The following is an 11,386-nucleotide window of genomic DNA, read 5'->3' on the forward strand; positions in this document are numbered from 1 at the left end:
GAAATGCTGAATACAACAGGTGGAGAGACCTTACAGTGAAATGCTGAATACAACAGGTGTAGTAGACCTTACAGTGAAATGCTGAATACAACAGGTGTAGTAGACTTATAGAGAAATGCTGAATACAACAGGTATAGTAGACTTACAGTGAAATGCTGAATACAACAGGTATAGTAGACCTTACAGTGAAATGCTGAATACAACAGGTGTAGTAGACCTTACAGTGAAATGCAGAATACAACAGGTGTAGTAGACCTTACAGTGAAATGCTGAATACAACAGGTATAGTAGACCCTACAGTGAAATGCAGAATACAACAGGTGGAGTAGACTACAGTGAAATGCTGGAATACAACAGGTGGAGCAGACTTACAGTGAAAATGCAGAATACAACAGGTGTAGTAGACCTCACAGTGAAACTTACAGTGAAATGCTGAATATAACAGATGTAGTAGACCTTACAGTGAAATGCTGAATACAACAGGTGTAGTAGACCTTACAGTGAAATGCAGAATACAACAGGTGGAGTAGACCTCACAGTGAAATGCTGAATACAACAGGTATAGTAGACCTTACAGTGAAATGTTGAATACAACAGGTATAGTAGACCTTACAGTGAAATGCTGAATACAACAGGTATAGTAGACCTTACAGTGAAATGCTGAATAAACAGGTGTAGTAGACCTTACAGTGAAATGCTGAATACAAACAGGTATAGTAGACCTTACAGTGAAATGCTGAATACAACAGGTATAGTAGACCTTACAGTGAAATGCTGAATACAAAGGGTAGTAGACCTTACAGTGAAATGCTGAATACAACAGGTGTAGTAGACCTTACAGTGAAATGCCGAATACAACAGGTGTAGTAGACCTCACAGTGAACTTACAGTGAAATGCTGAATATAACAGATGTAGTAGACCTTACAGTGAAATGCTGAATACAACAGGTGTAGCAGACCTTACAGTGAAATGCTGAATACAACAGGTATAGTAGACCTTACAGTGAAATGCTGAATACAACAGGTATAGTAGACCCTACAGTGAAATGCTGAATACAACAGGTGTAGTAGACCTTACAGTGAAAATGCTGAATACAAACAGGGTAGTAGACCTTACAGTGAAATGCTGAATACAGGTATAGTAGACCTTACAGTGAAATGCTGAATACAACAGGTGTAGCAGACCTTACAGTGAAATGCTGAATACAACAGGTATAGTAGACCTCACAGTGAAATGCTGAATGACAACAGGTGTAGTAGACCTTACAGTGAAATGCTGAATACAACAGGTATAGTAGACTCCTACAGTGAAATGCTGAATACAACAGGTGTAGTAGACCTTACAGTGAAATGCTGAATACAACAGGTGTAGTAGACCTTACAGTGAAATGCTGAATACAACAGGTATAGTAGACCTTACAGAAAATGCTGAATACAACAGGTGTAGTAGACCTTACAGTGAAATGCTGAATACAACAGGTGTAGTAGACCTTACAGTGAAATGCTGAATACAACAGGTGTAGTAGACCTTACAGTGAAATGCTGAATACAAATAGGTATAGTAGACCTTACAGTGAAATGCTGAATACAACAGGTGTAGTAGACCTTACAGTGAAATGCTGAAATACAACAGGTATAGTAGACCTCACAGTGAAATGCTGAATACAACAGGTGTAGTAGACCTTACAGTGAAATGTTGCAACAACAGGTATAGTAGACCTTTACAGTGAAATGCTGAATACAACAGGTATAGTAGACCTTACAGTGAAATGCTGAATACAACAGGTGTAGTAGACCTACAGTGAAATGCTGAATACAACAGGTGTAGTAGACCTTACAGTGAAATGCCGAATACAACAGGTGCAGTAGACCTCACAGTGAACTTACAGTGAAATGCTGAATATAACAGATGTAGTAGACCTTACAGTGAAATGCTGAATACAACAGGTGTAGCAGACCCTTACAGTGAAATGCTGAATACAACAGGTATAGTAGACCTTTACAGTGAAATGCTGAATACAACAGGTATAGTAGACCTTAAGCAGTGAAATGCTGAATACAACAGGTAGTAGACCTTACAGTGAAATGCTGAATACAACAGGTATAGTAGACCTTACAGTGAAATGCTGAATACAACAGGTATAGCAGACCTTACAGTGAAATGCTGAATACAACAGGTGTAGTAGACCTTACAGTGAAATGCTGAATACAACAGGTGTAGTAGACCTACAGTGAAATGCCGAATACAACAGGTGTAGTAGACCCACAGTGAACTTACAGTGAAATGCTGAATACAACAGGTGTAGTAGACCTTACAGTGAAATGCTGAATACAACAGGTATAGTAGACCTTACAGTGAAATGCTGGAATACAACAGGTATAGTAGACCTTACAGTGAAATGCTGAATACAACAGGTGTAGTAGACCCTTACAGTGAAATGCTGAATACAACAGGTGTAGTAGACCCTTTACAGTGAAATGCTGAATACAACAGGTGTAGTAGACCTTACAGTGAAATGCTGAATACAACAGGTATAGTAGACCTTTACAGTGAAATGCCGGGAATACAACAGGTGTAGTAGACCTTACAGTGAAATGCTGAATAATAAATCGGTATAGTAGACCTTACAGTGAAATGCTGAATAATAAACTGGCATAGTAGACCTTACAGTGAAATGCCGAATACAACAGGTATAGTAGACCTTACAGTGAAATGTGCCGTATCACAACAGGTATAGTAGACCTTACAGTGAAATGCAGAACAGGTGGAGTAGACCTTACAGTGAAATGCTGAATACAACAGGTATATAGACCTTACAGTGAAATGCCGAATACAACAGGTATAGTAGACCTTACAGTGAAATGCAGAATACAACAGGTGGAGTAGACCTTACAGTGAAATGCAGAATACAACAGGTGGAGTAGACCTACAGTGAAATGCCGAATACAACCGGTATAGTAGACCTTAGCAGTGAAATGCTGAATATAACAGGTGTAGTAGACCTACAGTGAAATGCCGAATACAACCGGTATAGTAGACCTTACAGTGAAATGCTGAATATAACAGGTAGTAGTACAGTGAAATGCCTCAACATTGAAAATGCTGAATATACAGGTGTAGTAGAACAGGTGAATACAACTGTAGTAGACTCCAGTGAAATGCTGAATATAACAGTAGTAGTAGTAGCCTAATACAACCGGTATAGTTTACAGTGAAATGCTGAATACAACAGGTATAGTAGACTTACATTGAAATGCTGAATACAACAGGTGTAGTAGACCTTACAGTGAAATGCTGAATACAACAGGTGTAGTAGACCTTACAGTGAAATGCCAACAGGTATAGTACAGTGAAATGCTGAATACAACAGGTGTAGTAGACCTTACAGTGAAATGCTGAATACAAATAGGTATAGTAGACCTTACAGTGAAATGCTGAATACAACAGGTGTAGTAGTGAAATGCCTAGACCTTACAGTGAAATGCTGAATACAACAGGTATAGTAGACCTTACAGTGAAATGCTGAATACAACAGGTGTAGTAGACCTTACAGTGAAATGCTGAATACAACAGGTGTAGTAGACCTTACAGTGAAAATGCTGAATACAACAGTGTAGTAGACCTTACAGTGAAATGCTGAATACAACAGGGTGTAGTAGACCTCACAGTGAAATGCTGAATACAACAGGTGTAGTAGACCTTACAGTGAAATGCTGAATACAACAGGTGTAGTAGACTCTTACAGTGAAATGCTGAATACAACAGGTGTAGTAGACCCACAGTGAAATGCTGAATACAACAGGTGTAGTAGACCTTACAGTGAAATGCTGAATACAACAGGTGCAGTAGACCTTACAGTGAAATGCTGAATACAACAGGTGTAGTAGACCTTACAGTGAAATGCTGAATACAACAGGTGTAGTAGACCTTACAGTGAAATGCTGAATACAACAGGTGTAGTAGACCTTATAAGTGAAATGCTGAATACAACAGGTGTAGTAGACCTTACAGTGAAATGCTGAATACAACAGGTGTAGTAGACCTTACAGTGAAATGCTGAATACAACAGGTGTAGTAGACCTTACAGTGAAAATGCTGAATACAACAGGTGTAGTAGACCTTACAGTGAAATGCTGAATACAACAGGTGTAGTAGACCTTACAGTGAAATGCTGAATACAACAGGTGTAGTAGACCTTACAGTGAAATGCTGAATACAACAGGTGTAGTAGATCTTACAGTGAAATGCTGAATACAACAGGTGTAGTAGACCGTACAGTGAAATGCCGAATACAACAGGTGTAGTAGACCTACAGTGAAATGCCGAATACAACAGGTGTAGTAGACCTCACAGTGAAATGCTGAATACAACCGGTATAGTAGACCTTACAGTGAAATGCTGAATACAACAGGTGTAGTAGACCTTACAGTGAAATGCTGAATACAACAGGGGTGTAGTAGACCTTACAGTGAAATGCTTACTTACAGGTTCTAACCAATAGTGCAAAAAAAGGAAACATACTGTATTTGGTTTTTCAAAATCGGTTTTGTCCTTTTTCATTTGTACGGCATTGTTTACTTTCCTTTGTTTGTTTTCTCCTATTGAACTGTACATGTGTATTGTATCTTGAGACTGTAATTGTCGAGGATATGCAAGAAAAAACAATAATTGTTCACACAAAAGAAAAGCACTGTATTGTTGCGAACCGTGTTAGTAATATCTAACATGTAATCTAACAATTCCACAACAACTACCTAATACACACAAATGTAAGTATATATATATATATATCCTATAATTGTTATTACCGCCACGCATCTTCCCAAGTGACTGTGTAGCTGGATTCCTTCGAGGATTCCACAGATTTGGCCCCTACGCACTGCAGCAGGGGAGCAGGCACTCGGTGTCCCAGTGAGTGACCCTGGCCTGGGGCTCCTCCAGACCTCCCCAGCGCCCTGCAACAACAACAACAACAATACAACTGTATTAGTCTATTTGCTACAGCAAACAATAGAAACATGTATTCTGCTCCGTTTCTCAACACCCCAGGGAGCTCTCGTCACCAGACCGGTACAAACGGTCACATATTTTGAGCGTTTGCTTTAATCTGCCTGTGGTGTCAACATATTCTATTGGTTCATCGTGACGACGCAAACTCAATCAAGCCCAGCTAAAGTATTTTAAATTATTTCACATCACAGACCTGCAGATTAGTGGGTGGAGGGCTGTAGAGGGTCATATTACCTGGTGGGTGGAGGGCTATAGAGGGTCATATTACCTGGTGGGTGGAGGGCTGGTGGGTGGAGGGCTATAGAGGGTCATATTACCTGGTGGGTGGAGGGCTGGTGGGTGGAGGGCTGGTGGGTGGAGGCTGTAGAGGGTCATGTTACTCTGGTGGGTGGAGGGCTATAGAGGGTCATATTACCTGGGGTGGAGGGCTGGTGGGTGGAGGGCTATAGAGGGTCATATTACCTGGTGGGTGGAGGGCTGGTGGGTGGAGGGCTGAAGGGGGGTCATATTACCTGGTGGGTGGAGGGCTGGTGGGTGGAGGGCTATAGAGGGTCATATTACCTGGTGTGGGTGGAGGGCTGGTGGGTGGAGGGCTGTAGGGGTCATATTACCTGGTGGGTGGAGGGCTGGTGGGGGGGAGGGCTATAGAGGGTCATATTACCTGGTGGGTGGAGGGCTGGGGTGGAGGGCTGTAGAGGGTCATATTGGCTGGTGGGTGGAGGGCTGGTGGGTGGAGGGCTGTAGAGGGTCATATTACCTGGTGGGTGGAGGGCTGGTGGGTGGAGGGCTGTCGAGGGTCATGTTACCTGCAGGTTCATGGGTGGAGGGCTGTAGATATTCATATTGGCTGGTGGGTGGAGGGCTGTAGAGGGTCATATTACCTGGTGGGTGGAGGGCTGGTGGGTGGAGGGCTGTAGAGGGTCATGTTACCTGCAGGTTCATGGGTGGAGGGCTGTAGAGGCTCATGTTACCTGGTGGGTGGAGGGCTGGTGGGTGGAGGGCTGTAGAGGGTCATATTACCTGGTGGGTGGAGGGCTGGTGGGTGGAGGGCTGCAGAGGGTCATATTACCTGGTGGGTGGAGGGCTGGTGGGTGGAGGGCTGTAGAGGGTCATATTACCTGGTGGGTGGAGGGCTGGTGGTGGAGGGCTATAGAGGGTCATGTTACCTGCAGGTTCATGGGTAGAGGGCTGTAGAGGGTCATGTTACCTGGTCGGTGGAGGGCTGTCGAGGGTCATGTTACCTGGTGGGTGGAGGGCTGGTGGGTGGAGGGCTGTAGAGGGTCATGTTACCTGCAGGTTCATGGGTAGAGGGCTGTAGAGGGTCATGTTACCTGCAGGTTCATGGGTAGAGGGCTGTAGAGGGTCATGTTACCTGCAGGTTCATGGGTAGAGGGCTGTAGAGGGTCATGTTACCTGCAGGTTCATGGGTAGAGGGCTGTAGAGGGTCATGTTACCTGGTGGGTGGAGGGCTGTAGAGGGTCATGTTACCTGGTGGGTGGAGGGCTGTAGAGGGTCATGTTACCTGCAGGTTCATGGGTGGAGGGCTGTAGAGGGTCATGTTACCTGGTCGGTGGAGGGCTGTAGAGGGTCATGTTACCTGGTGGGTGGAGGGCTGTAGAGGGTCATCTCTACCTGTACATGACCATTTGATCATTTATCACTCCAGTGTTAATCTGCAAAATTGTATTATTCGCCTACCTCCTCATGCCTTTTGCACACATTGTATATAGACTGCCCATTTTTTCTACTGTGTTATTGACTTGCTAATTGTTTACTCCATGTGTAACTCTGTGTTGTCTGTTCACACTGCTATGCTTTATCTTGGCCAGGTCGCAGTTGCAAATGAGAACTTGTTCTCAACTAGCCTACCTGGTTAAATAAAGGTGAAATAAAAAATAAAAAAATAAAAAAAATGTTACCTGCAGGTTCATGGGTAGAGGGCTGTAGAGGGTCATGTTACCTGCAGGTTCATGGGTAGAGGGCTGTAGAGGGTCATGTTACCTGCAGGTTCATGGGTAGAGGGCTGTAGAGGGTCATGTTACCTGCAGGTTCATGGGTAGAGGGCTGTAGAGGGTCATGTTACCTGCAGGTTCATGGGTAGAGGGCTGTAGAGGGTCATGTTACCTGCAGGTTCATGGGTAGAGGGCTGTAGAGGGTCATGTTACCTGGTGGGTGGAGGGCTGTAGAGGGTCATGTTACCTGCAGGTTCATGGGTAGAGGGCTGTAGAAGGTCATGTTAGTCAGCTTGTCGTTCAGCATGCCGTAGTGGGCTGTCCTGATGGCAACACGCTCCTCCTCTGTCATCAGGCCCTCTGAGATCAGCTGGTCAGCGTAAGAGTCTGGGGTGCTCTTCCTGGAGCTGGGGGGAGGTATTTGATGTCATTTGGACATTGTTCTGTAATCAAGGCTATATAAGGGCAAACAGTCGAAAGCAAATACTATATATTAGGAAGGTTAGAGTTGATGAGGTGTTGTTTGAAAAGATTAGATAAGGTGGCTTCATGGTCAGTCCATTGATATACTGTAATCAAGTATACAGGCCATTGATATACTGTAATCAAGTATACAGGCCATTGATATACTGTAATCAAGTATACAGGCCATTGATATACTGTAATCAAGTATACAGGCCATTGTTATACTGTAATCAAGTATACAGGCCATTGATATACTGTAATCAAGTATACAGGCCATTGTTATACTGTAATCAAGTATACAGGCCATTGTTATACTGTAATCAAGTATACAGTTCAAGGAAATAAACATCAGCAACCATCTTGTTGCAAAGAGAATTAGAGAAGGGGATACCAAGTCAGTTGTACAACTGAATGCATTCAACTGAAATGTGTCTTCTGCATTTAACCCCTCTGAATCAGAGAGGAGTGGGGGGGGGCTGCCTTAATCTAGTTCTCAATGATTTAGGCTACCTGGTTGGGATAAATAAATGAATAAATGAATTGATTGTTAAATACCTCCGAGGGCAGTAAGAAGTCAACGACCTACCGGATGATCTTGTACATGGCAGGGTTAGTGAAGGAGGTTGGCCCAGCTCGTTGTGTCCCCACTGTCTGTAGCAGAGCAGGTCCAGGATAACATCCTTCCTAAAGCGTCTCTGGTACTCCACCGCCAGCCTCGTGGCTCGCACCACCTCATCCGCATCATCACCGTTCACATGGATCACCGCACAGCCCACCATCTTACCTGGAGAGGGGAGAAGACACACAGAGTGAGATATTACCGATGTATTGACGTTCCCGTATATTACCGATTCTAATTCCCAAAAAGATATACTTGAAATATGTTAAAGATATCATAATTCCCAGTTTTTATATTATTTACACACACACACACACACACACACACACATCGATATATACACGCACGCACACACACACAGTTGAAGTCAGAAGTTCGTAGTAGATTTGGGTAGAAAACACTCTGAAGTTTCTTAAAGTGTTTGAATGATGTCTGTGAGTATAACAGAACTCATATGGGTTGTCTATCACAGTGCCAAAGCCCCATACACTACCCACCAGTACGATCTGTATGCTCTCATTGGTTGGCCCTCGCTTTATACTCGTCGCCAAACCCACTGGCTACAGGTTATCTACAAGTCTCTGCTAGGTAAAGCCCCGCCTTATCTCAGCTCACTGGTCACCATAGCAGCATCCACTCGTGGCACGCGCTCCAGCAGGTATATATCGCTGGTCACCATAGCAGCATCCACTGTAGCACGTGCTCAGCAGTATCGCTGGTCACCATAGCAGCATCCACTCGTAGCACGCGCTCCAGCAGGTATATATCGCTGGTCACCATAGCAGCATCCACTCGTAGCACGTGCTCCAGCAGGTATATATCGCTGGTCACCATAGCAGCATCCACTCGTAGCAGGCGCTCCAGCAGGTATATATCACTGGTCACCATAGCAGCATCCACTCGTAGCACGCGCTCCAGCAGGTATATCTCGCTGGTCACCATAGCAGCATCCACTTTAGCACGCGCTCCAGCAGGTATATATCGCTGGTCACCATAGCAGCATCCACTCGTAGCACGCGCTCCAGCAGGTATATCGCTGGTCACCATAGCAGCATCCACTCGTAGCAGGCGCTCCAGCAGGTATATATCACTGGTCACCATAGCAGCATCCACTGTAGCACGCGCTCCAGCAGGTATATATCGCTGGTCACCATAGCAGCATCCACTGTAGCACGCTCCAGCAGGTATATATCGCTGGTCACCCCCTGTGCCACTTCCTCCTCCTTTGGTTGTCTTTCCTTCCAAAAGCCTCTGAAGCTGGAGACTCACATCTCCTCACTAGCTTTAAGCACCAGCTGTCAGAGCAGCTTACAGATCACTGTACCTGTACATACCCCATCTTTAAACAGACCATCTATCTACCTATCTCATCCAGTATTTATTTATTTATTTACCTTGCTCCTTTGCACCCCAGTATCTCTACTTGCACATTCATCTTCTGCACATCTACCATTCCAGTGTTTAATTGCTATATTGTAATTACTTCGCCACCATGGCCTATTTTTTGCCTTACCTCTCTTATCTTACCCTCATTTGCACCTCCAATGTATATAGACTTTTTTGTTTTCTTTGTTCTACTGTATTATTGACTATGTTTTGTTTATTCCATGTGTAACTCTGTGTTGTTGTATGTGTCGAATTGCTATGCTTTATCTTGGCCCAGATCGAGTTGCAAATGAGAACTTGTTCTCAACTAGCCTACCATCTCGAATCCCACCGTACCTTCTCCGCTGTGCAATCTGGTTTCCGAGCCGGTCACGGGTGCACCTCAGCCACACTCAAGGTACTAAATGATATCATAACCGCCATCGATAAAAGACAGTACTGTGCAGCCGTCTTCATCGACCTCGCCAAGGCTTTCGACTCTGTCAATCACCAAATTCTTATCGGCAGACTCAACAGCCTCGCTTTTCGGATGACTGCCTTGCCTGGTTCACCAATTACTTTGCAGACAGAGTTCAGTGTGTCAAATCAGAGGGCATGCTGTCCGGTCCTCTGGCAGTCTCTATGGGGTGCCACAGGGTTCAATTCTCGGGCCGACTCTTTTCTCTGTATATATCAATGATGTTGCTCTTGCTGCGGGCGATTCCCTGATCCACCTCTACGCAGACGACACCATTCTATATACTTTCGGCCCGTCATTGGACACTGTGCTATCAAACCTCCAAACGAGCTTCAATGCCATACAGCACTCCTTCCGTGGGCCTCCAACTGCTCTTAAACGCGAGTAAAACCAAATGCATGCTTTTCAACCGATCGCTGCCTGCACCCGCATGCCCGACTAGCATCACCACCCTGGATGGTTCCAACCTTGAATATGTGGACATCTATAAGTACCTAGGTGTCTGGCTAGACTGCAAACTCTCCTTCCAGACTCACATCAAACATCTCCAATCAAAAATCAAATCCAGAGTCGGCTTTCTATTCCGCAACAAAGCCTCCTTCACTCACGCTGCCAAGCTTACCCTAGTAAAACTGACTATCCTACCGATCCTCGACTTCGGCGATGTCATCTACAAAATGGCTTCCAACACTCTACTCAGCAAACTGGATGCAGTCTATCACAGTGCCATCCGTTTTGTCACTAAAGCACCTTATACCACCCACCACTGCAACTTGTATGCTCTAGTCGGCTGGCCCTCACTACATATTCGTCGCCAGACCCACTGGCTCCAGGTCATCTAAAAGTCCATGCTAGGTAAAGCTCCGCCTTATCTCAGTTCACTGGTCACGATGGCAACACCCATCCGTAGCACGCGCTCCAGCAGGTGTATCTCACTGATCATCCCTAAAGCCAACACCTCATTTGGCCGCCTTTCGCTCCAGTACTCTGCTGCCTGTGACTGGAACGAATTGCAAAAATCGCTGAAGTTGGAGACTTTTATCTCCCTCACCAACTTCAAACATCAGCTATCCGAGCAGCTAACCGATCGCTGCAGCTGTACATAGTCTATAGGTAAATAGCTCACCCTTTTTCACCTACCTCATTCCCATACTGTTTTTATACTGTTTTTATTTATTTACTTTTCTGCTCTTTTGCACACCAATATCTCTACCTGTACATGCCCATCTGATCATTTATCACTCCAGTGTTAATCTGCAAAATTGTATTATTCGCCTACCTCCTCATGCCTTTTGCACACATTGTATATAGACTGCCCATTTTTTTCTACTGTGTTATTGACTTGCTAATTGTTTACTCCATGTGTAACTCTGTTGTCTGTTCACACTGCTATGCTTTATCTTGGCCAGGTCGCAGTTGCAAATGAGAACTTGTTCTCAACTAGCCTACCTGGTTAAATAAAGGTGAAATAAAAAATAAAAAAATAAAAAAATAAA

At 44.4% G+C, this 11,386-nt stretch overlaps 1 protein-coding gene and 1 long non-coding RNA gene across 2 annotated transcripts; both read right to left on the reverse strand.

Moving 5' to 3' along the window:
* Positions 1 to 5,696: 5,696 nt before the first annotated feature.
* On the reverse strand, positions 5,697 to 7,000 carry LOC127920054 (uncharacterized). Its single transcript, XR_008104936.1, has 4 exons — positions 6,931 to 7,000; positions 6,384 to 6,574; positions 6,178 to 6,301; positions 5,697 to 5,941 (listed from the first exon to the last, which is right to left on the reverse strand). It is a non-coding gene; the product is annotated as an uncharacterized LOC127920054 (long non-coding RNA).
* A 203-nt stretch (positions 7,001 to 7,203) lies between these two features.
* Positions 7,204 to 8,212, reverse strand: LOC127920053 (2-oxoadipate dehydrogenase complex component E1-like; the record flags this gene model as incomplete). The annotated part of the gene is made up of 2 exons (XM_052503886.1): positions 7,204 to 7,370; positions 8,015 to 8,212. Coding segments are annotated over 2 exons (239 nt in total), but the record flags the coding sequence as incomplete, so codon positions are not given.
* Between the last annotated feature and the right edge of the window lie 3,174 nt (positions 8,213 to 11,386).

The sequence above is a fragment of the Oncorhynchus keta genome, unplaced genomic scaffold, assembly GCF_023373465.1.
Source record: "Oncorhynchus keta strain PuntledgeMale-10-30-2019 unplaced genomic scaffold, Oket_V2 Un_contig_18216_pilon_pilon, whole genome shotgun sequence".
Classification (NCBI taxonomy): domain Eukaryota; kingdom Metazoa; phylum Chordata; class Actinopteri; order Salmoniformes; family Salmonidae; genus Oncorhynchus; species Oncorhynchus keta.